The 27,287-nt window shown below is 42.7% G+C and overlaps 1 protein-coding gene across 4 annotated transcripts in view; it reads right to left on the bottom strand.

The window, feature by feature from the left end:
* Window positions 1-427: 427 nt before the first annotated feature.
* Window positions 428-27,287, bottom strand: part of suco (SUN domain containing ossification factor) — a 39,331-nt gene continuing 12,471 nt past the window's right edge. Inside the window, exons 2-25 of one of the 4 annotated variants that reach the window (XM_047336755.1) lie at window positions 22,735-22,849; window positions 20,519-20,623; window positions 19,615-19,949; window positions 18,613-18,753; window positions 18,109-18,292; window positions 16,542-16,653; window positions 16,116-16,243; window positions 15,817-15,884; window positions 15,601-15,708; window positions 14,677-14,782; window positions 13,675-13,695; window positions 13,344-13,399; window positions 12,414-12,505; window positions 11,942-12,007; window positions 11,074-11,160; window positions 8,561-8,645; window positions 6,994-8,373; window positions 6,197-6,284; window positions 5,975-6,079; window positions 5,487-5,662; window positions 5,176-5,267; window positions 4,182-4,237; window positions 3,125-3,729; window positions 428-3,064 (exon numbers count right to left, since the gene is read on the bottom strand). In XM_047336755.1, coding sequence (XP_047192711.1) covers window positions 3,163-3,729; window positions 4,182-4,237; window positions 5,176-5,267; window positions 5,487-5,662; window positions 5,975-6,079; window positions 6,197-6,284; window positions 6,994-8,373; window positions 8,561-8,645; window positions 11,074-11,160; window positions 11,942-12,007; window positions 12,414-12,505; window positions 13,344-13,399; window positions 13,675-13,695; window positions 14,677-14,782; window positions 15,601-15,708; window positions 15,817-15,884; window positions 16,116-16,243; window positions 16,542-16,653; window positions 18,109-18,292; window positions 18,613-18,753; window positions 19,615-19,949; window positions 20,519-20,623; window positions 22,735-22,849 — 4,273 coding nt within the window. In that variant the 3' untranslated portion in view covers window positions 428-3,064; window positions 3,125-3,162. Of the gene's footprint in view, window positions 3,730-4,181; window positions 4,238-5,175; window positions 5,268-5,486; window positions 5,663-5,974; window positions 6,080-6,196; window positions 6,285-6,993; window positions 8,374-8,560; window positions 8,646-11,073; window positions 11,161-11,941; window positions 12,008-12,413; window positions 12,506-13,343; window positions 13,400-13,674; window positions 13,696-14,676; window positions 14,783-15,600; window positions 15,709-15,816; window positions 15,885-16,115; window positions 16,244-16,541; window positions 16,654-18,108; window positions 18,293-18,612; window positions 18,754-19,614; window positions 19,950-20,518; window positions 20,624-22,734; window positions 22,850-27,287 lie in introns of all 4 variants that reach the window. The other 3 variants (XM_035647547.2, XM_047336756.1, XM_047336757.1) reach the window with 3 other exon arrangements.

The raw sequence follows: 27,287 nt of genomic DNA, 5'->3' as shown, positions 1-27,287 counted from the left end.
GGACTAGGCATTAAACTTTCATAGGATATCCAAGACAGACAGATGGATAAATAGACAGATGTACTGAGAGTCTGTGGTGTACAAGGTGAACAGGGAGGGAGACAGCACAGTCCCCTGTGGAGCTCCTGTACCACTCACCACCATGTCAGACAGAACACGGCCCAGTCAGGTAGTCATTGATCCAGGAGATGGTGGACGCGTCAACATCCATCACCTGCAGCTTCTCACCCAGTAGCAGTGACCTAATGGTGTTGAATGCAACGGAGAAATTAAAAGAAAGCAAATGGGCCTGCTATAGCATAGATGATTGTGTCGTCCACACCCAGAAGAGGCTGACTAACTGTAGAGGGTAATAAATATGTACCCACTACAGCCTCGGACACACGATTACAAGACAAGGTGGACGCAGCAAAAGTCAAAGGCAAAGTGAAAGACGACAAAAGTTTTATTTAGAAATTCACAGTTTCTAATGGCACTACATTTTTTGCAGTATCTCACTCCTGCTCAAAAATACTGTGCAGCTCTTCAAAGTAATCACAAAGAGAGAGAAAGGGAGAGAGAGAGAGAGAAATAAAAGATAGCACTTTACATATTAGGTAGAAAAAACAAAGAAAAGGCATGAGGAGTCATACAAAGTGCACACCGAGCTCCTAGAATTTAATTTCTCACCGAGGGCTTTCACTCCATTCGCAGTGTAATGGGTATATGTAGATTCATTAAAAAGTAGTCTCTCATAACACAAACATACATACATGAGATCAACACCTAAAAAATGTCTCTCGTGTATACACGTTTACACACAAAGATCATACACACATTCAAAAAGGGTAAAAAAACAACAAACAACACACCTCATGTTTGACTCTGCTCGTGTAACATATAGAATCAAATTAATAAGTCTTCCAAATCACACCCAATCTCTCCTTTGTTCCCTTTATTAAACAACAATGTTCTTCTCTTCACGGACCACATTTATCATTCACAGTGGGGCGAGCGCATGACGTTGGAGAGCAGTGACAAGTGAATAAAAGATAGGGCAGGTGCACAATGAGAAGTGGGTTGCAAAAGAAAGATGAGCAAATGAGTAAAGCAGGCCTGCAGACGGACAAAGCGTTTCAAGCTCCTAATGTGAACATGTTAAGTGTGGTTAATAAAAGCAGGCATTTAAAAAAAAAAATATTGTCTTCACAGTCAAAGAAAATGTCGTTCAAAGGATCGTGAGGTGACCCTGGTGGATGAGGAAATGTAAAGAGGAAGGAGCGCTGTGGGAGCTGGTCAGGATGAGCCTCATCAATTAGGAGACTAAACGTAGAAGAGAGTTCTCGTTGCTGTCACAATGTCCAAAAAGTCCAACCTAGAGCCAGTCAGAAACTGTACAAATGTATAGAAAAAGCTACTTTAAATTGTATTATTTAAAAACAAACTAAAAGTGAATCTCTTTTCCCACATCTGATCACTGTGCAATGTGTTTGAATATTAAACTCAATGTTATTGTAGGTAAGTCACAGAAGACAAACACTCAGTTTAGCCCTTCCTGCCACTTCCTACTGCCCAGCAGCTCGGAGCAAACACAAAAACAGCAGCTCGGTTCGACTAAACACGTCGTCTTCTAAAATCAATACTCCGTTATCTCGATGGGCACATCGGGCGCTGCAGGACGCGTTGTACATGTCCGACATATCGGGCAAACAGAGGTAGGGGCTGCTATAATGTGAGAGCCCAACGTAAAAATGTACAGGGTAAAAAAAAAGTGGTTGAGCCAATCACCATGTGTCAGTACCAACGAGTATTTTCACTGTAATATTTCATTGTAATATACTCACATGGGTGAACTACTGTGACACTGCAGCATCGGGAGACTGGCAAGTCAGTGCCTGTGTTAGAAAAATCTGTAGTCGTTTAAATAAATAAATAGATAAATAAAACTGGACTGTCAGACTCGACTGCAGGGTCCCAGTAGAGAGTGAGTGTGTGTGTGTGTGTGTGTGTGTGTGTGTGTGTGTGAGTGAGTGAGTGAGTGAGTGAGTGAGTGAGTGAGTGAGTCATTAGTGTAAACATTCAGCTCTGCTAACCAGTGTCCTTCTACAGTACACTGTAGGAAGGGGAAAAACTGTACATACTAGTGAGAACAATAAAAACAAAGCACATCTGTAACAAGAGGATCATGGCTCAGTAATGGATAAAAAATAAAAAAAATATGCAAAAAAAATAATAATGTTCAACTTGGCTCTGGTCTGTCTGGACCCTCATATGATGAGATATCCACTGACAAAAAAACACAACTTCTCTTAATTTGGTGTGATCCAAGCGCTTCGGGCCCAGCCCACACTTATCGAGGGGGACACACGGTCACTGCGATGGTTGTTAGACCCACAGGCTGCTGCTTTTGTATTTGTCACATTTAGTGGGACATTTACATGAAAAGGGAGTTATTTTCTTCATTCAGCTCTGAGGGTTGGTTTGGATCAGACTGACAGAGACAGTCGTAGCGAGTCTGGTGTAGATGAAAGTTGAAAACACTGGTCCCCTACAACACCCGCCGACATGTTAGGATGCAAAGCCAAGACAGAATGGATAAGATTAAAAAAAAAAAAGAGATGGCAATGGAAGATAGAAGGAAATAAGGATAGGAGAAGTTTGTTATGTTCAACTGTTCTCTCACAATGACACGTTTCATCCCAGAAGAGCAGCCTGATAGGTTTTGTGCTGCTTGTAGGTGAAGGAACATGGAGTTGAGGCCAATGTGCTTACTGTATCCATTAGAAACAAACAACAACAGAACATCTTGAACACAAATCTCGATGGATTTCATCTGTATGAATGGTTCTCTCCCAGCTTAGTGTCTCTCTGCGCACACAAACAGTTCTGCTTTTTTTAAGCATTGAAAAGGTCTGGAACAGATATAAAGGCACGTAACCGTAAACAGGTCTTTGACAGGAGTGGATATGGACTGGATGATGTCGAGCTACTGCTGCCATAGCCATGTCAGTTCCACGGTGCGCCTGGGTGCTCATGAGAAACGTGGTTCTTTGGGATGCTACCATATAGTGTGTGTGTGTGTGTGTGTGTGTGTGTGTGTGTGTGTGTGTGTGTGTGTGTGTGTGTGTGTGTGTGTGTGTGTGTGGTGAATAGAAAATTGTGTAAAAACGAAGTGTGAGTGTTTCACACATGTCCGGTGACAGCTGTCACGCCTATGGTCCCGACGCTGATCTCCTTGTTTCCCTTCATAAGCTGCTGCAGGCTGGGCAGAGAGGCGACGCCCCCTGCTGGCATATGCGGGAACTGCAGCTCCGTCTGCCGCGACTTCCGTCGCTTCACGGAGCGCTTCTCCTGGCGGGACTTGGCGGGAGGCTGCGGGAGGCCGTGGCCGTTGCACAGGCCGGTGGAGGGGAATTTGGGAGACGGAGGGGGGAAGCGGTTCGTGTAGGACTCCTCCGAGTGGGTGGACGAGCTGCAGCTACTCGTCTCTGAGGGGAACTCCTTCAAGGTGCAAGGGAGCGACGATGACACCTCCTTCGAGGAGGGAGGGAGAGGCATGGGTGAGGGGGGAGGCGGAGGAGGAGGAGGAGGAGGAGGGGGAGGAGGAGGAGGGGGCAGGGCAGGGGTTGGCGCAGGGAGACATGGGTGGAAGCCGTTAAACACCAGACCCTCGTCTGAGAGCGAAATAGAGGGATTTGAAGCCTTCAGAGTCTCAACCTTGTCCAGTGACTTTGCCTTGCAGCGCTTTTTCTACAGAAAAAAGAAAGTATAACAGAAGAAGAAAAATGAGAACTTTTACAGAAAGTCAAGATTCATCTTAGAATGCAAAGCCATATTAACCACTTTTTAGCTTGACACTAAGGTCACACATAAGGGTCAGGGAGGGATGGAAATGTTTGATCGGGAATGATGGAATTTGAGGTTTTAAAAGACAGAAAACTAAAACTGCTCATCTAAACAAAGCATTTACAGCAGATCACAGCGCTGTGCTGCGACATTAGTCTTGATTTATCAAAACATGTCCACAGTGTCAGCGAAGAAGTGGTTAACAGACATATGTAACTATAGGGGGGGGGGCTGAACGCTCCTCAGCTCCTCAACGCACTCATTGCACAGACTGACTGACACTAGAAAGACAACACAGCACTCAAAGTAAGGCGGCCGTCACGGCCAACAGCAGCAGTCGGAAACAGACACTGTACCTTTTTCTCTGGAGAAAACCTTAGAGGTTCTACAATGTACAAGTCATCTGGACCTACTGGGGAGGGGAGAGAGGGGCCAGGTTAATGATGGAATGGCAAACAGGAATACATACATGTAACAAGCGTGAAGTGACCTTGCAAGTAGTTTTTCAATAGATAAATAAATCACTGTCTGCGCAGAGGATAGCACACATAATTGATCTAAAATTTAATCAAGCCTAAATCACAGTAATCATGTGTAATCATATTATCAATTACTACTTGCAAATGTCTACCATGAGCCAGCAAAGCATCATGCTCTATTATTACACTCCTTAAGCCTGCATGTGGACACAAGCTGGCAATGACAACCTCAAGGGCGCGCGCACACACACACACACACACACACACACACACACACACACACACACACACACACACACACACACACACACACACACACACACACACACACACACACACACACACACACACACACACACACACACACACACACACACACACACACACACACACAAGGGATAATGAACAGCAGAGGGAGTTTTAGGTTTCACGAGTCAAAGACTGTATTCTTTTATTGCTTGCACCAGCCTATCCCTGTAGGATTATTTAGCTTGAGGCACCAGAAGGGAACAGCGGGGATGTCAGCCACTAAAAGCACATCAACATGTGTGAGAGGAAACAGACAGATAGATAGAGGGACAGTTGGGAAGATAAAGAAAGCTTGAAAGAAAGAGTGGGTAGTGCTTGGATATGGATAGTTATGCGGTGAGTGCTGCAGAAGTCTGACGCAGCTCCAGTGAAAATGTCTACAGCGGCGATAACATGATCTCTGCCGTGAGCCATGTCTGAGATATTAAGTCTCAATGCTGCTTATGTTTTCATGGCAGAGGGAAAGGGGGAAACACAATCGACGGAACATCTGAGAGGGAAGATTGGAAGAGAAAATTGTGTGCAGTGGTCGTTGCTTTTTGGAAAGGAGGGGGTCCCTTACCTTCTGTAGAGGACAGATGGAAGGACTTGGAACGAACCAGCGGACAGGTGACCCTGCGCTTAAGGCTCATGTCGTCATATGAGGAAAAGCATCTGACAAGGAAACAATGATATTGACATTTGGTTAGCATTTATGTTGTCGCCAGCGGCTCCCTGCAGTTAGAAAACAACTTCTGTCTGGAAGTGATCCAAATATGTTCTAATGGGTGTGAAGAATCAGTGACAGATCTGAGAATGGTACAAACGCTTCTAAATTGTTACATAAAAAGCCTAAAATAAGCAGCTGTGTGTGTGTGTGTGGGTGCGACAAACCTTTTCGGGCTGGGGTAGTGGTTGCTCTTGGGAAGCACAGCAGCAGCAGCTGCAGCAGCAGCAGTGGCGGTGTTGGGGCTGGGGGAGGAGCTGCGGCAGCACTGCAGACACAGCAGGAGGCCCAGAGACAGACAGAGAACAAGAGAGACGACCAGGTAGCTCTGACGATCCGATACCTGCGGAGAAAAAGGTCGACAGCCAAAATCAAAAGCAGAGAAAGATCACTTACAAATGAAACGTTAGAACTTTGTGAGCATGCAAACAGTATGAAAACCATTTCCCCCTGTGCCAACTTGTGATCCCATCCGCCAAACTGCAGGTTTGTTTTTAGAGAAACAACCACGGGTTCATACATTTACTGCAGACTAAAAATAGTGTTTAGAAAACGATAAACCGTTGCAATTTAGAGATTTACACCTGTCAAACCTAATATGATAAACGGTTATTATTTCTAAATGACATGTGAACAGTATGCATGTGTAAGTTACCTCTCTCTGCAACTGGCTGACTGCATTGGTGAGATTCAACATCAGTTTGGTGACATTCTCCAGCTGGTTCTGCAGGAGCTGGATGGAATCGGTCTGCCTCTGGTCCTGAGAAGCCACAGGACAACAGTTACTGAGTCGTCAGTCAATACTGTCAAATACTCTCAGATATCTAATGTTCACAGGTCAATTTATTTAGCCGTGAGCGAGTTAATGCAAACTGACCTGCTCTTCAGCAATGCGGGAGGTGTTCTGCAGTTTGATGATGGTTTTATTGAACGCTCTCTGCATCTCTTCCATCTGTTTACGGTACCTGAACAAGACAACATTAGCCTATAAACAACTTCCACAGTGTGAACTAGGGCTCTACGGTTGTAGACTATATTCTAATTGGGCAGATAGTCGGAAGTATCACATTCCTAAGGAGAAAAGTTCCATATCCCCAGCCTTCCAGGTTTAATCTATCATTTTCGGCGGCAGGACTTTTCACCACTTTGAACTCACCTAACATAATGGAGACTGCTCGATCTAACTTATTTAATGATTACTGTAGGTTTACTCTGAGTTAGGTCCAAACCTACATGTCAAAAAGTTGTCGGCAGGGCTACATTAAGTTTAAACTGACAACCAATATATTGTGTAATGTTTCCAAACAGCAGTTTGTACTTCACAGCTCAAGAACCAACAAGGCATACCACTTAAAAATGGTCGGCGCCGTCAACTTAGTGTTTAACACTTGTGTGAACTTACCAGAATTGGCATATTTCAATATGTGTCTCAATGTTTGTCCAACAATGATCTAATAATGATTTCCAAGGCTACCAGATAGAGAGCTCTCAGTGAACTACGGCCAACTTTTATAGAGAATTTTTATTCCACAGACAACTGGATTGGTGGAAGATTTGCTTTGGTTGATTACAGCCCATGTCTAAATACATGGTCATATGACTCGACTGAACAATTTGCAACTTTGATAAAAGTGACATGGAGTTATTAACACATAATTGTCATTGTGGCTTCACCTCTGGCTGAGCTCCTCCAGGTATCTGCTGGACAGACTCATGTTCATCTCCAGAGCTTTGATCCTGTTGTTCAGCCTCATGAACACGCTCTCCTTCTGGCTGGAGCCGTGCACCGCTCCACCATTCATTAAAACGCCGTGTCCATTCACGGTCCCACCATTATAATCTCCCCCGTTCTGCAGCTCTGCGTAGAAGTCTGTAGCGGTCCGATGGACATTGCCATTCCCATTGGTGCTCAACAGGTCCTCGTCCACCGAGTCTTCCACGCGGTGCTCTCCGGTCTGAGAGACAGAGTCGCCCTGCTCCCTGTGAGTCTGAGATGCCTGGACGTTGCGTCTCTGCGTGTCCCCGCCGTCCGCACCTGAACTTATTGGATCTGTGTGAATGTCAGTCAGTGGGGCCGCTGTTGGCAGTTCAGTGGGAGGGGGGAAATGGTCTTCAGGCCTTGATGCAGTGGGAAGAGTCTGAATAGGCTGCTCCATGACAGGAGGAACCACAACACCAGGAGAGCCTGTCTCAGGGGACACAGACTGTGGGGAGGAGCTGACAGTAAGGGTGGGGGTGGCAACGCTGGCCTGCTGTGTCTCTGGGATGGAGATGGTTTGAAAGGGTGGAGTGGGAGCTGGGTCCAAGGCTGCGTCTTTTATGGGAGGAAGGGCGCTCTCCTCATGCGTGGGGGTCGGCCGCATCAGAGAACTGTGGAAATCTGAGAAACTTTGATGGGGGATGGTGGAGGTTCTACTAGGCTCTAGGACGATACTGAGCTCTGGAGTGTGTGCATCAGGTATGCTTGTGCGGAGATGTGTCTCACCCAGAGACCTGCCATCATTTTGGCCCTTGGGCACCTCAGGCTCTGGATCTCTTTCTGTGAGGGGAAGGGCTTCTTGTGTAGGTGTGGGGGCAGGGACAGGGATTTGTGCTGGTGTGTGTTTGAGGACAGGGATGTTCACAGCTGGGTGCGTCTGTGTTTGGGTGCTCAGCTGCCTCCGCCTGAGGCTGCGGAGTCTCTCCTTGGCAAGCCGGGCAGAGCACCAGCGATGGAGCAGCTCCGGCAGGGTGACCATGCAGGACAGAGACAGGGAGGAGAGGGAGGAGAAAGGACAGTAGGTCTGGCTTTCCCACTGATTTCTGTCTGCCTCTCTCCTCATCGTCTCCTCCCCCCTCTTCTCCTCCTCCTCCTCATCCTCTCCCTCCTCCTCCATCAGGGTGACAGTAGACTGTCTGGGCTCTTCCTCCTCCACCCCCTCCTCCTCCTCTACCAGAGTGACAATCTGTCTGTCCTCATGGGAGTCGGATGAGGAGGGAGAAGGTGTGGAGGAATCCCTGGAGACATTAGAGTCCTCCTGGGTAACAGGGTCCTCCGGTTCTGCAGGCTCCAGTCTGAAGGAAAGATGAGGATACAAATTATGCAAACACAGAGAGCTTCATTGTTGTTGGAAGGTTATAGAAAAAAGTGATGTGTAAAATAACACAAAGCTCATTTCTAATCTACCTTTAACTCCTCCTAGTATTGATCTATAAATCAATTCACATTCATAGTGCTTCATTTGTCTGTGATTGTTCTTACGCTGCAGAATCATGAGGTGTTTCAGCCGATTCAATTGTAACTTCAGTGTTCCCCTTCTCTTCATCCCCCTCTGTTGTTGTGTTACCTGGTATTTTGAGAAAAACAAAAATTAACAAACTCAAGAGGTTTAAAAGCCACACAGACCCACATTACTTCTCCCCAGTCCTGCGTGGCTGCAGGAAGCACAGTGTGGAACAGAGAACCCATTCCTGAGACTGTGTGGCTGGAAGGCCCATGTTTGGGAAAGTCAGAAATATAGTGAACCAGTCTAGTCCAGTTGGACTGGAGCTCTCCACCACACAGCCTCCCTTCTACACCCACGGAGTAGGGCCAAAGTGTCTAAGTAAGAGACTTAGACACTTTTCTCATTTGAAAACATTTGGAAAGCCGACTTAATGGAGCCATATTTAAATATAAACGTCATTCTTGAATGTTCCTTTTAGTGTTTTCAGCTTTTTTATAAAGAATCGTTTCTTATTTTGAAGAGAGAAGCACAACAAGTAGAAACAGAATTTTTAAAAACTAGGTTAAACCTTTTGCCACTGGGGAAAAGCGGAGTGAGAGAGATGTTTTTCTTTTGCCACTCTGTGTGGTAAACAAGAGTCCGGACTGGAGCAGGCTTGGCATCACAGTCCTAATTCATCCAAGCTCTCTGCCAAGAAGTAAAACACAGAAAGCCAAAGTTCTGCTGAAAATGCCTCTGCAGACCTTCCAACAGCCGAATAAACATCTGGCCCTCTCTGAAACTTATACACATGAACATTCAGGCATACTGTATGCATATGCTCACACTTTACAGGAGGAAAGTATAGTGACCCAGTTTTTAGAGGCAGTTAATCTATACAATATATGGGAAGGCCAGTGGTTAGAGATGAGGGGAGAAAAAGTACGACCAGATTGCAGGAAGAACGGAAAAGTCTTGAATTCTTCAATACAAATGTGGAATAATTACTGAGGGATTTACAAAAGGCCTGCGGAAAAAAAAATGTGAATAAGCATGTTTCCACCAACTGGTGCTCTGCACATTATATCAAGAAAAGAATTTGTCATTGTAATGAATTAATGGGTCTTGTCTCTCTTCTATTCATAACCCCCACGTGGAACAGTCATCATACATTCTTTTGATTCTGCAGTTTCTCTGATGTTGTTCCAGAGAACAGGCAGAATCAACTCTCGAGATCATCGCTGTTTATTTGCAAATATAATGTCTTTTACTTTAATCCACTTTCTCCCTGCTGATGAACTTTTCCTCCTCCAGAACAGTGGTCCTGGCTTCTCCTTTCAGATTTTCATGTGAATGAAAACATGATTTTCAATGTGTCAACCTGCACTAATGGAAATATGCTGTAACTCTATAAAAGCTACGAACCAGGACTGTCAAAGAACCAATCAAATGCCCATTTTCGAATTTGCGTTACTGATGGACACAATTGCATAGACCTACAGCCAGTGAGAGCAACGAGTCATGTGACGTCTGTTGAGCAACGCGAAAATGTCAACAGAATAGAGCAGAGAGGAGATGTCTGTGATGATGATTCCACAATGTCTGTGAACTGAGTGTTGTCGTTTTTGTGGGTGAAAAATGTGAAAATATCGGGTACTTTTAGTCAAATGCTCGTTCATCAGCTTACTGGCAGCCATCTTGGTTGTTTGCAAAAGTTGCCTCTCTCCTTATCACGGTATAAACTCCGCCAATTATCAGATTGTTGGTTGCGATTGGACCAGCAAGTTTTCTGCCGCTTGGAAATAACTTTTCGAAGGAGGGGAGCCAGACGCCTGGCAGAGCAAATGAAACATGATCCCAGAATTCGTCCGGGTCCCATGCTATGACTCATAATGATCTTTTTTGATGTCCTGACTCCTGACTTACAAATGATTGATTGTAACTTATGGATAAACAAGTAGTGCCCTTATATTGCCCTCTGACAAGGTGTGGCTGCTCAAAGAGAATAAAACCAAGTGTATGTCAGGACCCTACTTACTAATGGAACAATGCGGGCTGAGTTTCATCACTAAAACAATAAAAAAGTATGTTTCTGTTGATCAAGCATCTCTGAAATCTAGTCTCTTTTATAGCTTTTAAGCCAAACTTCACCAATAGAAGATAATGTAGGTTTAGTTAAATTGTTGCGTTAACGCAGCATGTGTCAATTTCTACTAATGTATTTTAATTTCAAGCACAAAGAGGAAAAAATTATTTAGATGTGATATTTGACAGAAATAGGAAATCACAGTCAGAAGTTGCTGTGGTAAACACCTTACACTTTCGTAAAGTGTTTTATTAAGTATAAAACTGAAAACCAAATGCTATTGATTTAGGGTTGGCATTAAATGCAGCATCCAACAACCACAACTTTGGGGACCCCAGTCGTAAAGCTCATGTCAGACTTTTGACTTTTGTTTCCCAACGTAAAAATGATAAGACAAGAATGAGTAATGTGGACATTTAACAAGAGGGATATAAAGAAGAAGCAGGATGGAAAATAAGGAAGTAGTGTTTCAAGGATAAGTACCTCTTATCGTGCCTGCTCCAACCTCCAGCTCTGGCTTGCCGCCCAGCACATTAGCAGCAATGTTGTTAACCATGTTTAGAATCGCATCTAAAGGAGAGAGAGAGAGAGAGAGAGAGAGAGAGAGAGAGAGAGAGAGAGAGAGAGAGAGAGAGAGAGAGAGAGAGAGAGAGAGTCAGATTTCGATGAAGCCTTTGACATTTGGTTTTCCATTATGCTTTTATAACATTGACGCAGCATTTCTGAACTGCACTGTACTTGTAGACCTTATGAAGTGAGGACATCTTGGGAATGCAAGGGCATATTGGTCGGTCCTCACTTTCTGAAACACCACCAAAGTTGGTCTAACGGTTCAGTTTAGAATGAAGTGTAGGTTGGGGTAGGGTAAAGACTGGGGTTAAACATTTCGTTGTGGTGGTAAGGGGCTAGGTAATGCTTTATGTCAATGTGTGACCTCACTTAATTAAGCTGCTTTCAGACATGCACTGAAGTAAAAAAAAATTGGAAAATTTCCGAGAGACCCCACGTGAGAATACAACAATCTCCAGAAGATTCACAGGGAGCGGGTGGGCTCTCTACCCAGGCGTCACCCCTCACAATCTCCTGCTGAGTTCTTCACATGTGAACAGCAAACTCATTTCTGGACATTTTCAGTTCACATGTGAAAACAACTTATGATACAAATACAGGTTTGTGTGTGTGTCTGTTCTTAATTATCCCTCAATTAGCTTAAATATAATAATCCAAAACAAAAGATGGATCTCAGCATCAATACAATTGATCTTCTCTTCTCTTGATTTCAGCTACATCATTACGCTATATTTTATATCATACAGTCTATATTACTGTTGCCACATGTACAGATACATACTGGTTGCTGAGCCAAGCAGGTTTTTAGATGCCTTGTCCTCTGACGGTTGGTAACCAGGAGGATAGTCTAAAGACAGAGACAAAGCAGGTTATTTTTGGCAACATAAGTAAAGCACATCCACTTAAAATCGCACAATGAAATTAAATTACATCAACATTTTTTGTTATTCAGTCTTTCATAGAATTTTACCAGAGAATTATCACAGTTTTGCCAGAATTCAGCAATAGATAAAGGTAACTCAGCAGCAAACGTCCAGCTCATATTAATAGTTTACTCCAGCCCAAGGTGCTGGTGAGTAAGTTAGAGGACAACTCTTCACAGGGTTCAGGGATATACAGCCCATGTATTGTTCTCCCAGGCAAGGCAGCTTAACAGTATGTTATATTCATGTTTGTGCTCTATCATCATTCTTGTTTTCTGTGATTTGCAACCAGTGTTGTAAAGGAAGTTCGTCAGCCTGTCACCTACTCACCATAGTCTTCATCCAAGTACTCAAGTCTCTCTGAAGGGTACTGGGAATCTGCTATCTCCTCATACTCCTCCACCATGCTGGTACCAAACACCCTGCACAAAACAGACAAACACAGTTATAAAAACAAACAAACCTAGAGAAAGGGTTAAAGGTTGTTATAACCATACAGTAAGAAGAGGCATTTTTTGTGTTAGATTCTAAGATGAAAAAGAAAAGTTTCATAAATTTAAGAACTGTGTTGTAATCAATGGCCTCTTCCTAAGAGGCATAGAGTGTCAATATGTAAGAAGGTGATATAATCAATACTGTGTTCGCTATCACAGTCCAAGGTCAGTTTGCTTTAGCTCCTATGGAGGCGAGTTAAAGTTTTCCTTCAGGAGAATGTTAATGAGGTTTTGCAGCCCCTTTGACCCCCACCAGCAGAACAAGACCCTGATGACCCGCATGAAATTCATGACCTGGGACAGGCATGTAAGTGTGTGTACATTTGTGTTTGTCAATGTGAAAGAAGAACAAATATTTGGTGTCTCGTAAGCAGCACAACAAACCCCACATTGCACATAAACTGCAGACATAACACAGTAGCCAAGGATTTCCATTTTGTGACTTATTTCGGTTAATCTGACTGCTGCTTTAACTATGGGCCCAATGTACATAAAAAAAACTTACTTGGGTGCAAATGTATATGCAAGAGTATAAAAACGCTAAATGCTTAAATCTACTTTTTCCATTTCCTTAAGAATAACAGTAGTGACATCTATAGTTATCCTGGTGAAGTTACTCTGCAGAGAAACTTTCTGAAAGATAAAATCATCTTTCTTCCCCTGAAAGATAATCCCAGTGAGTTCACTACTTACTTTGTATTATTGAATACTAATTCACAGGCCTATTAAGAGAAAATGAACTGTGAAGAGCCATTTTCTCTCTTACCTGATGAGACTGAGAGGACAGAAATGTTCTGATCCAAAGTGTGAGAGAAGTTCAACCTGCACGGGAAACGGACAAAGTCTTGAATTGACAACATCATCTGCACATTCACAACAGTGCCAATCCCACATCCCATAATTTACCAAACACTTGAGGAAAAATACTCAAAGTATCAAGCTTTGACAAAATAGATTGTGCGCATGTTTAACTTTTTTTTAAACATATCTTTGACATGCATTTAATAGGCTCTGCCAAATCTCACCTACTAAAGTAAATTACTCTTATGTATTTCAAAGCGTAGCATAACCTCTGACAGAGAGAGAAGAGTGCTAACCTTTATGTACTTGATGAACATCTGATGCGAGAGGAAGACAGCAGAGAGACAGAAGGAGAGAGAAATAAAACAAGAAAAAGAAATCAGTAAAAGATTGATTCAAGCTACAAGCAAGTCAAGCATCTGCTTACAGTTCAGCTCTTTCCTAAGACAAACAATCTGCTGACATGTTCTACATCATGGTTCTGTTAGAGTCCACAGGCGAGTTACTACGGCGATGTTTCTAACAAGCGGATAGGAAGAAGAAGCGAAGCAAGACAGAGGGACAGACAAAGACACACTGAGGACAAATGTTAGAAATCAGAACAAGACAAGAGTTCAAAGCTGCTTAAATCAGAGTAGTAACTGAAGCAGAACCCTTCTAGGCAAAATCCATTTAATAACAAAAACAGTTATTTCATCATGGAACACATGATCCACAGTGAGCACCCACACATGACACCAACAGTCACCACATAAAAAGGACAATCATCTGTGCACACATCTACTGAGGAGCAAGCGAAGACAGGGAATATTCAGCGACGAACATTCAACCTAGAAGTGTAACGGGAGAGAGAGAGCTCAGAAAAACACATACCCCAACACTTATTTAAATTAATGCAGACTACTGTTGTCCTACGGATGATGACATTTCTGTTGCATGTGAACAGCAGACTCAGTCCAACCTGGCCCAATCCCTCTAAGATTACTACTGCTTTCAGCCTGACAAGTTCTTACACATGCAATCCTGTCATGAGTGCGCACACAGAGTCTTTCGCACATTTCTTCAGCCAGTCAAGTGAGGGGGGTCACAAGCAGCACTGGCAGCTTGGCTAATTCACCATGAAGTCATAAGAAAGTCCCCTGACCTTGAAATATAGCTTTAACCAATGTGTGTTAATCTATTTTTGGGTATACATATCTACTAAATTACACGGGAAGAATAGATTAATTGTTAGTCGAACCATCTCCTTAAGACATTAATGTTCTGTACTAGTAATGTGAAGAAAAAAGGGGCAGTACCTTCACATATTTAGCATAAAGCTGTTCATCCAGTGGGAAGCTCTGGACTATCCGCTCATCGCGGGCATGGAAAGTGCCCAGCTTTACCCACTTGTTGGTAGGATATCTGCAAACAGAGCAAATTAAAAGTTAGTTGTGTGTGTGAGTGTGGGGCAAGTTCTCTAAGGCTTGGGTGCAAATGTCAATACACTCTGTATGACTAGAGGTCTGTCCTCCCATGCCAGACGGTGGAGTGTGAGAGTTGTGCTGCGATCTGATGCTATAAATAAATACTGAAGGTGAAATCCAAACAAACAAAGAGGAGTTGTGAGTGCACCAAAGTAAGAGCTAGTTTAACCAGTGATGATTAAACGTCTACAAAAACGTGTGACTTCTTCATCTCATCTTCACATTCAAAAAGCAAATAGCAAACATGAAATGATTATCATGGTGGCAATAAATTACACTTCAAAGTCTACATGTATGTAAATGTTTTAACTGAAACTACATCTGTGTTAGAGAATGCAGTGTCAATTCACAGCTATGATTCAGGCTCATCATTATAAAGATTTTGTTCATGTTAAACTATTTTAACCACTAATTTTCTTCTATCCATACTCCCTGTAAATGCTCAGCTGCTGTTTATTATACTGCTATTCAATGCACAAGGCCAATACATATATAATTTTTTTCCACCCCATTTCATTGATTGACAATCCGTTGCAGACAGTGGTGGATTGGGGGTGACACTGTGGAAGATTAACTCTCCGGGATGAAGATTAGATTAGCTCATTGCCAAACAAAGTGCGATGCAGGGCTTTTTATTCATCACAAACCCGACGTAGTACCTATGAGAACATGCCGATTTCAGTGTTGTTTGAATTGTACTGCCAGTTTATGAGGGATTTCGTGCACATGCAAAAAAAAAAACCAACGGTAGTGTACCTGTCACTGATGGATACCAGAAAGTCTTTAGGTGTCGATGAGAAGAGTTCAAAGTTAGCGATGTCCAGCTGCTTGACTTGAATAGGCTCACAGAGCTCTATCACAAACCTGGAGAGGGGTTGATACGGAGGGTTCATAAAAGCAAGTGAAACCTACATATCTAAAATATGGCTATGTCATATACAAACTATGAGCAGTGTGTCTCATAGTACTTACCAGATTTTGTTGCTGCAAGGATTCAGCATGTAAAGGTCCATATTCTCCATGAGAATAGCTGAAGTGCTCTGAATAAGAGACAGATGAATGAGCATCCACAATAATCATCACGACTTTTGATTTGATTTATCAAACAGCCATAACAGTTAGTATCCCTGAATCATTTAAAATTTTAACTTAAACGTAAAAGACATTGCGAGCTGGTTTCAGCTGCTGACACGACATGACAGAATGATTCCTGCATCCTTGGCCTTGTGAGTGTACATGATTGCGTGCGACAGGGCTGATGCATGTTTTACCTTGGCCTCATTGTTGGCAGAGAGTATCTTGGCACCACACTCGACAGATGCGTAGTTATTCTTGAAGTTTTTCTGGACCTTCTTCACTGGATGGGGACTGCCACTGGCTGAGGTGTGGAGAGACTGACCTGGACGGAGGGAGTGTTACATTTTGCCCATTAGAGTCACTGGAAAAAGAACATTGCCTGAGAGGAACAAGCAGCAGCAGTTATGCAACACACATAAACACACGCTCTGCTGACCAGTGCATGTTGCATACACATTGAGAAAGACAGAGGAGAGAGGGAGATGGTGAAAGACAGAGAGATACATGAATAAAACATGAGGAAGGAAGCAAATTAGACAGGCAGAGTTAGACAACTGGCAGTATGAAGGACAAACAAGCAGCAAAATGAAATATATATCTTTAATCATGTATGAACTTACTTTTCTCCTTCTCCACCTCCATGACTTGTTTCTTCCACTCGTCAAAGGTGGGGATGTCTTCTTTGCTGGGCACCGAAGGATCGGTCTCTCTGGCAACACTGGCATCCCCTGCCTGAAAACACAGACGAGCCAATCACACACAAAGGCCAAGAATGAAAGTAAATCTGCAAACCAGCCATTCACCGTTCTAATCCCGTCATCATCACATGCGACACGGCACAGTGGGAAATTATCAGCATGTCTTCAGCAGGGTTCAACAAATTGAATTCAAATTCCACACAGAATACAATTTAATATCTTTTCATAGTCACAATGACTAAAGTATGGAAGAATGCCTCCTTCTTAGCAGTATATAAACTTAATTAAGCATAATCAAATTAAGCAGAGATTAAGTTTATGTGGCAGAAAATAATGACCATTAAAGATGCTTAATTTTTTCCATTTTTGGATTATGAGACAAAGAGCTAGTAATCATAAAAATATCCTCTAGCCAAATTAAGCATATTACAGGAAAAAAAAGACATTGGTAATCAAACTGAATTAATCTAGCAAATCAATGACTTGCTAAAGAAGACCAACGAGGCCACTGTGTGAGTTGCATGCAATGATCGCTGAGGAACAGTTCATGGTCGCCGGTTAGCCCCCGGCCACTAAAGCATTGAGAAGCACTGAGCTGTGAATAATGTTTTGAGGGATTATGTAAGTGCCCTTTTGGACCTCGCTACAGAGTCTGATCCTAAAACCCCTCCATCTTAGACGACCTCTTATGTAAACATCTCAACAGTCAGACAGGAGTCACTGCCAGCCACGTGCAGATTAGTCAACAGGTTTTTTTCTCCACAACAGCAAAATAATGTAGCTTTGCAAAACGGACACAATCCCCCTGAGGTCAGGTACATTCCCCCGGAAACAACCGTCTTTCATTATCCGTCATCTATTAAAATAAAGCTACTGAAAGCAAGTTGACTCAGCATTTCCCATTTGAAACATTCAAAAGCTGCCCTTTAACTGGAACAGTTGCACAAGACCGCACATACTGAATATTTATAATTTTTAATGGAAATCTGGCCATGAGTATATGACGTATTTCACTGTGAAAATTACACGTTGACAGAAGAACGGAGCTACTGACCAGCAGCATCCTTAGGACACCCTCGCCTACTATGTAATTTGAACCACTTTGCTGTGTTTAATAAAAAGACAGGCTGCCCAGAAAGCTGACAGCAAGTTTTTGTCCATGATGTTAGTGTAGATTAGATTCTATCCGTCACATTTTCCACCATGACACCTGCACCATTATCTCGTCTCTGCCCATGGCCACTGAAAAGAAATACAATCTGCTCAAGACTGCCCCGGGGATTCATAAAAACCTCGGAAGGCCTGCAATTATTATGAGCTCCATATGATGCTGTTTATGAAGAAAGCTTCTAAATTATAATGCTTATTTGATATTTCTTGCATTTGGTACTTACTACAACGTTTCAGATGTTGCGATTCAATTAAAAATATTTTCCCATTTGTTTCAAAATACAATGACACATATACTTGGGAGCTGCAAGCTGCTGACCTGCTCTTCTTGGTGGTGTTGGGACGTGTTGCCCTCTCGGTCCAAATCAGACGGCCCATCCTCCAGCTGCTGCCGCTGCTGCTGTTCCTGATCCACATGGCCTGGTGTGGACTGGACCTCTGCTTCCGAACCAGAACCGAGGCTCTGGTCAAATAGCTGGTCTTTTATACCAGCCTCATCCGCACTACAGCAAAGACATGGGGCAGACGAGGCGGAGACGGAGGAGGATTTGGAGGGTACACAGATGATGGAGAGGGGAAGAACAAGAGAAAAACAAAAAATAAATAAGTGCCAACAGACAAAATATTCTGTTTATTTGACAGTATCGAAAGTCCTTGGTTGTGAGCAGGCAGTACGATGGCAAAAGGAAAAAAAAATATTTAAAGGCAGAAGTAAGTGGAGAGAAGGCCAGCGGTCGACGGTTGCGCACAGCAGAGAGGTGTAGCTTGTACCTTGGTTACCTGTCTCTGTGCTTTGATTGACTTCGGGGGTTAAGATACTCACCGGAGCAGAGGGCTGCCAAAAGGGTAGTTTTCACAGGTTGCCAGTTCGGGGGGAATGACCCTGCACTGTGAATCAGAGTGCTCAGCAAACACAAAGTTGTCTACTGGGAGATCATCTCCTGCACTGGCAACCCACACTGCACTGAGGGGAAACAAAGGACATGGCGTTTACCACACCTCCTCACACTGGGGAAGGTAGAGAGAGGAGGGTGGGGTGGGAAAGGAAGGGGGGGATGAGATAAAAACACAGCAGGAGAGAAAGAGGGCGAGAGACAGAGAGAGAAATTGATGGACAAAAGGGATGGAGAGGTCGCTTGCTGGTGGGGCAGTTGATGGGGCTTAAAATGTCCTGATGTTGAGTCATTTTGAGGAAGGAATTGAATCCAGAGGGATGTGACCTTTTCTCCTCTAAAGTATCCATCCCTCCATTAACTGTTCCGCATATCCTTTGAGGATCAGGGGGTGTGAGAGGCGGGAAACACCCTGGACAGGTGAGCAGTCTTTCAGAGGTCAGACAGGGCTCCTCTGAAGTTATCATGCTCACAGTTCCAAGTCCATAAGGGTGATTGTTTTCCCTTACAATTCCACAAATTTCTTTCCAAAGTCCAATGGAAAAAAACATTTGTGAGCAGTTCCGTGTAACTTCACAGCGTTGGCCACCGGTTTCCTGAGAAGCGACTGAAGTATCTTGGATGTGAGACCAACTCTCCTTTGAGCTTTTCTCTCAGTGCTCACAGTAACATTCACAGGGGTTAAATTAGAAGAAAAAAAAATAACTCTAATAACTCAAAACACTGAAAAGTTGCTGAACAAAAACACCAAAGAAAATGTGCAATGTTTGACTAAAGAAGAACAAGAACAATATGAAATTGGCTGTAACCATTGTTATTTTAATTTCATTTAACCACTGTGACTGTTGGAGTCACATTGGTGACTATGGTTATAGCCAACTTTTGATGCCAGAGACCAGGTCCCTGTAATGAGGAGCTGAATGTGAGCTTACCCTGTGTGGGCCGGGCCAGCACTCTCTGAGGTAGGTGTGTTTTCAGCTTCATCTGCCGATGTGACTGGGTTTGAGTCCAGTCTGGGATGTGCAGCAGGAGCGTCACTGTGGATTTCTGCTTGGGCTGTGGTGTCTGGGGAAACTTGGCCCTGTGCTGGAACTGGTTCTGGAGTGGAGGACAATGGGGTCTCCTGGTAATGGTCCTGGGGGTCAGTTTGCAGGTCCAAATCGCTCTGGGGGTCTGGGTGGGGTTCTGGCTCAGGAGCAACAGGTTGAGTGTCAGACTCTGGGTCTGGCTTTGTCTCCTCCACCTCAGCTTCCTGCGGATTCACAGTCTGGAGAAAGAAAACACAAAAACATTCACATACAAAACATCATCCATCAACGTCTTCACAAGTTAAATCCATTCCATCTCTTAACTGAAATACTGTGTTATTGTGTGTGAACTATGAATCACATCACAGTTAGTTTGATGACATTCAAACAACATTAGCTCCACTTTGTTCATAACCTAAACCATTTTAAGTTAATTTCCACAAGTTCATACAGAGACAATGTAGCACAGGAGTTGAGAGACATTACACTAGTTTTGTCATCATATACAAATTACTAAAGATAGTTTTACAATTTTTCTGGATCCTGTTAATCCACAACCAGCTGATAGCCACGTTTTTAGACAAATATATTGTACAGCAAGAATTGAGACGCTTTGCAGCAAAAAAGCCATAGTGACAACATGACTAGACATTTAATCTCCCCATTTATAAATAGAACAAATTGTATTCATTGTGCAGTCTCTGTTGAATAAAGAAATTCATATTTGTAAGTAAAACGCACTGATCTCTACACTTGTTTAAAAAAAGACTACAAATGATAATAATACTACACAGACATATGGTGTTACCTGTTCTTGATGTTTGTCGTTTTGTGTTGCCAGCTTCTCTTGTGCTGCTCTCTCTGTCTCTAGTCCCATATCATATGATGTATGTGTCTTCCACTCTTCCACCACCTAGGGAAAAACAGAAATTAAAAAAATGATACATCAAACACTCCACAGTCTTAAAAGGAGCCGTTTATATTAGTCTTGAATAGGAAATTAATAATGAAACACTCAACTCAATAAGAAAAATCACTTCTCAGCATTTCAGAAAAACAATTCAGCAAGAGAGTATAAATACATTAAGTTAATTTTAAGGAATTTCTGATGAAAAGGGTCATTGCATCTCAGGCTTTGAAAAAGTCTTTTGTTGACTGACAAAGCCTTTGTTATAAGGCCAGTGACAGACTGCCTGGCCTGTGGAACTGCCCTGACGTGCCTGTTTGTTGGTGGACCACAAACAATGACACCCCTTCTTCACACACTTCCCTTAATTATTATTCTTTCTGAGCCTAATGCACACAGAAACACAGAACGTTGAGGGTCCATTCATCGAAGCAAAGAGACCCTGCTCTGAGCCAGCACCAGTCCACCGAAGGCTAACTGCAGCTCAACGCTGAATGGAGGAAACGACTTCCATTGATACTTTAAATGGATTATGCTCAGTTCACACCACACGATAGCCTGGATTTTCAACTAGGTAAACAGGTATTGGAGATCCCCAAGAAAACACCTCAGATCAGAGGCAGATTGACGCTCAATTGTTATTTGTTGTGTGAACTGTTCCAAGATGTTAGAGACTTTCCGATACATTGCAGACACCTGAAAGACATCGAGCAAGCTAAATGGTTGGAAATGTCAGGGAGGTCAGATCCAGCACTGTGACAAATGTGGTGGCTACCTTGTGACTGTCAATGAGTGTGGGAACGAGCTACAGCCAATGCGAGGACAAGACACGGGGTGAGGAAAAACCTGGAGGGGGGAATTAGGGAATATTCCTAGTTACAAAACAACGGGTTGTGTCGTGTGAGCAATCCAGCAATCTGACGACTTTGTGTGTTATTATTCAACCACTAAGAAAAAACCAGAAGAAGGAGAAATGGGACAGCTATTTAATCTCTGAACCCTAACCCCTGTTCTCAACATATATCCGCACCATCATTACCATTCATTGTACAAAGAGACCGATGTTCCTGACAAATAGTTACTGGGCTGCTTTCTAGGTAACCATCTACTTGTAAATGGCTCTAATCTTCACAAACTGAACATTGTCTTCACTGCTGCGGGGCCAGTTTAGAATTGGCTCCTTTTGAAACCCGGCCAGCACTTCAACAGGTTTGACAACTGAACATAACGTTCACACACCGTACCAGCGTGGACTATTAATACATCAAAACCTCAAAACAAGTAGAAGAAGAAGGACATAACATTGTAGAAGTTGGTGTAATTTCCATTGGAGAAAAAAAACATTGCTGACAGAACGCAACTTCTTTTCTTGCTTTTAATAAATGTGCTCCTAAAGTCAGAAAGTATCTTGTTGCTGCGTTTGCTCATGTTTCCTGAGCTGGAACCACTGATGTCAGAGGCCATGACATCAGTGGTCCCTTTATGGACCAGCAATTTTTTGGAGCCGTACCTTCAATTAAAATGCATGAAGCCAGTTCTAGATAAGGCATCTGCACCGCCTCAGTGGAGAAGAGCTAATAGTGAGGGTTCCTGACCCTGTTCCAACCATACATTGACATTACACTATTACATTATCAGTTGAAAAGTAACAAGAGATAACGTGAAACCACTGAAACATTTTCTCCTGTCTTGGTGGGAGTTGCGAAGACTCCTGGGCACACACACACATACACAGTGGCCTCCAAAACCAAGGACCTCCATGATCAGTCACACCAACTCCCTATAACCACCCCTCCTCTTTCCATGCCCCATCCATGTCACCAGAGGTTAGTGGGTGACTTCAGGGTAAGGCCCAACTCCCACCGCTCTACCCAATGGGTGTTCTGCTAACTCATACATTTCATGGTGAGCCGTGAGTCTAACATTACCGCACAGCTGGCCAAAAGAATGAACCAGCCAATTTTAACCACACTGGATAGATCTATTGTTTTTGCTGAGGCTATGACTGTTAGAAAATAGTTTTTAATGTAGAGAGGTTGAAATATTTGTACATTAATTGGACTGTTGTGTGATATACATTTTCAAACAAGAGTGTATCACAGCTGTTTTGCACAAACCTCGTGTTGCCTGGAGTCCTGCTCCTGCTTGTGGCCGTCAGGGTTTTTGTCTCTGGCAGACTGACTTGGGCCAGACGAGCTCTGCTCCGAACAAAATACATGTTGACTGGGGTACCTGAAACACAAAAAAAGGGAAAATGTGTCAATATAATCGTTCGAGGGACATACGACCAATGTTGATGGACTATAAACACCAACTAAGTAGCTGCAAAAACATTTTTTTTTTTGAATCAAACAATCAGGAGCTCTTTGGGCAGAGCCACTAAAACCACTGAGTGTTGGAGAGTCAAGGCAGAAATACAAAGGAAGACTGTAAAATGAAAACTAAATGTTACATAAGCAGTGAAAACAAATGCCACCCTTGTTATTGGTGTATTCTTCTAAATCACTCAAGGCAAACTGCATTCTTTGAATCAGGGTTTTCTAACCCCTCATCCTCTGGTCCTTTGTGCCTGAGCTCTGGGTATTGCTGAAACTATTTTAGTTGCCTTCACTTAAAGGGACAGTAAGCTATTTTAAACCAATACCGTGTGCCGAAAAAATCAGTTTGTCCGGTGCAGCCCTGGCTCTGTAAATGGAAAACCAAAAAATGATGGTGCGGACCACACCAAACAACACTATGTGTGCAGTTTGTAAACGTCACTATGCAACACCTTAAAAGATGTGCTAGCAATAAATGCTACGACTCAGGGGTTTTGGCGAGCCCCGATCAGTGCAGACAAAAAAACAACGATAATATCTTTCTCCAAAATCAAGAGGATTGACGTTAACATCTGTCACACTTTAGTTTTTTGCCTGGTCCACTCAGTTATATTCAACTACTGCCAAGGTTTGCCATAAAGTACAGCACAGAACTGCTGCTTTCTTTGTATGCATGTTAGTAATGACTGTATCAACTCTTCAGTAGACTGAATAATGACTGACAGAAAGTGCGGACATAAATAGAGATGGAGAGGATAAAAACCACCAGATGTAAATTAAGGCAGACGAGGGCAAGAGGATGATAACAAGTCCGAACAGACAAAGATAAGGAAGCAGTAGAGAGAGAAATGTTCTTTGCTTCTTTTCATTTCAACTCATTTCAGAGTTGAAATGAACAGAAGAATTACACAAGAGGAGAGCAAAGCTCAACTGACAAGGTTCGCCTAAATATGTTCCTTATTGTATGATGCCGACTCAACCACAAACTGCATCTAGGCTTCTTAGCAGTCAGTCAGAATTCACAGATTGAGTTAAACATCCAGAGTTAATATAATAGCACACAACAAGCACCAACACGCGAGTTGTTCATTTGCTCAAACTAGAGGGTGTACAATATTGAAATATACGCCACGCAGAGAGCATGACAACACCTTGCATCAGTGACTGCTATGTCAAAAGACACAAAGACTTTGCTTGGAAACAGACACCATGTGATTCTGGAACTGAAAACGGGTGTCCCCCTCCCGAGCGCTTGAATATCAATGACAGGAGAGAGCGGGACACATGGACAGTCATGTTAGCACCCTGTCAGCCTGGCTGTCAGAAGGAGGGAGAAGAGCAGTGAACGCACATACTCACAATTACACAGGAACAACCATCTGTGCAAGTCAGCGTCCTGTCACTCAGAGAGCCTTTCCGCCAGGATTCTGGTTATTCACATTTGAGGCGATTGAAAGACGAGATAAAAGATGTCAACAGCATCCTGCTAAGTAAGAGGATTGTGTTGTACAGTCTGCCCCATTGGATTTATGAGCAAATAACAACTCACCAAGATATAAGGTGTTAACCTAAACATTGGAACTACCTACACTCAGGTCAACATGCCATTTACCAAATGTATCATAAAGGTTTCAGACGAGTTATGACGCGTTACTGAACACAACATGTGTTCTGGCTGGGTTAGAGTAAAGATGATTGAGGCCTAGGGTTGGACCAATCAATGATAGTGCCAATGGCTGACAGAGACGCCAAACCCTTCCTTTTGAATGAGACTGTAAAAATATCAGTATCCGCAATCGTTTATGATCATTATTTTTATAAAGAATCGAATACTGCTAAATGTCTGAGTGAAATTCTTTACTGGAATGTCATTTTAGATTATTTACTTTTTATTTCTATACATTGCTTTGGGCTTTTAGTCTATTGAGAACACACCACCTTGATTATAATCAACAATCACACACCCCACGGACATTGCCCAACCCTCATCTCTGCCTTTTCCATGATTGACTTATTGTTTGAATGTTGAACATACGTGAAAAATTCGAACTTAAATGTCTGACACCAAGATATGACATTTAGCTTCATTGTTTTGGTTCCCCAGCTGAAAATGAAAATGAGCATGTGTTCCTATATGCGTTCTCACCTCACCTAAAGCGCCACACGAAGGAAGGAAACCTAAGAGCCCAGGAGTGTACAGATACTGAGCAGTAAATATGAACCATGAGCTTATATAAGCTCCAGGCTAAACTTAGATCCATAGTTTGAAACTATGTTGCGCTTCAAATGTCTCATGTATCCGGGTCCGCCCATGACCACTCAAGCACAGGCACAGGTGATATGTTTAACACAAATTGAAAATAATTAAAAATATATTTAATTAACCATTTGGACTGGGGACCATCAGAGTAAATAAGAGGAAGTATCTCTTCCCAACAGGCAAATTACAGGTGAAAGGACAGCAGCAAAAGAATCAAGCAAAAAAAATCATGAATTAAAAAAATAAAAATATTGACAGAATGGGATTCCTTGACAAAGCACCTCTCAGATTCCTCCAAACCCAAAATTTGTTACAACACTTAATGGACTTTTTTATATAGCACTTTTGTGGTCTTATTGACAACTCAAAGTGTCTCAATTTAGGGTTAAGTGTCTCACCCAAAGGCATGCAAACTAGGGGAGGTTAGGGTCGAAGCGCCAACCTTTGGGTTAGTGGACGACCGACTCTACCTCCTGAGCCAAAGCCGCCCAATTAATCAGATTGTTGTCTTTAAAAACAATTGAGTCACTTAAAATGTATTCATAACTTGGCATATCTTCACATGTAATATATTATCCACCAGCACCAGATGATATTTTATAAAAGTAAATGCAGATTACTGTATATGCAGGTGATAAATTGTTCACTTATGCCTTATATTTAACAGCAAATCCATCCACCATCTGTCCACCAAGTGTTAATCCATGGATCACTATTCCAACAGAAAAAAAGCCTTTTATTGTATTTCTAAGTTACTCGCAATAATTGGCAAGTAATTTTAAGTTTTGGAAATTTTCCACACAAGTTAATACATGCTAGAATTCATTCTTCTGTGATCAGAGGAATTGCAGCAGTACAGAGTGTTGTCCCTGAACTGCTGTTGAACATTTGCACGATCCGTTTGCTCAAAGCCTTAAGAATTTCACCGCTGGCATCTCTGTGCATGAATACCACAAAGCCATACGATTGCCTAACAGATCCGTTTACAAGGTCTCAAATTCTCTGGATGATTTGCAGAGTGGCAGCATGCTTGTTTTACATCAAGGTCTCCTCGTTTTTGATTTTGGAACAAACCTTGGATGTTTCACCATCTAGTTTCACAGTCTACTTTCAAATAAGGACCCGTTTTACTTTGAGAGACAGTAATTCTTCACAGTAATTTTAAAAGCCAAAAAATGTTTTAATGCATATTGTATACATGAAAGTACCGTGGTCCCTTAATGATTAAGGAACATGCCACAAAAATGCAACATCCACCTTTCGACTCTCAGCTCTGATAACTTTGCTGCATGTTGGTCTCCCTCTGCACTACAGATCAACGAAATGCTAAACACCTCCCAAAAATCATATTTTTGAAAATGTATGTCATTAGTTCATCCTTTAGTCAAAACTGACTAGTAACCAGTTATATGTTCTCAAGCTTTGCATGTTATTATCACTTTTTAAAGTAGGGCTGTCACAATTCTGAAACTGAGACAGAAACCACGCTGAAAAAACAGCCAAAATCTCATATTGTGTTGCAGGGCGACAGACCAGTGTTGCCCCAACCTGCTGCTGCCGCTGCATGTGTAGCCTGTTGAGCTCTCATAACTTCCCTAATGTTAATAAAGAAAAAATTATCAAGTCACAGTTGACACGTCAATCATAAAATCATCAGTGTTTTTTAAGTTAGGTCAAGCTGTGTATTTTGTAACTACTTCTCATATGTTATTGTCTTCCAACTGCATGTGTCACGTGACCATTTAGCTCTAATAGTGATTTAATGATCGTGCCTGCGGTAAAAGTAAGCCTAATTTTTTGGGGGTCAAGATGGATAATAATACCTCTTTCACACCAAAATTACTGTGTAGACCCGGGCTTTTTAAACGCGGGTTGACCCGCGGGTGTTTGTGTACGTAGCTGCAGCCACAAGGAGAATGGGCTCCGCACATCATCCATGTTAGCGACAGTTTATGGCCACTGTGTAATGAGAGACCGCCTGATGAGGCCGTGTGTGTGTCCGCCGAAGGGTTGAAATAAAGTGCCCCGTTCTGAACCTCATCGATGATCTGGATTGTGTTAGCTGTTACCACCAACAAGCCAAAGCTAGGCT

This window comes from Scophthalmus maximus, chromosome 13, assembly GCF_022379125.1.
Source record: "Scophthalmus maximus strain ysfricsl-2021 chromosome 13, ASM2237912v1, whole genome shotgun sequence".
NCBI classification, from domain to species: Eukaryota; Metazoa; Chordata; class Actinopteri; order Pleuronectiformes; family Scophthalmidae; genus Scophthalmus; species Scophthalmus maximus.
Note: the sequence above shows the minus strand (reverse complement) of the source record. Positions and strands in the feature narration are given on the sequence as shown.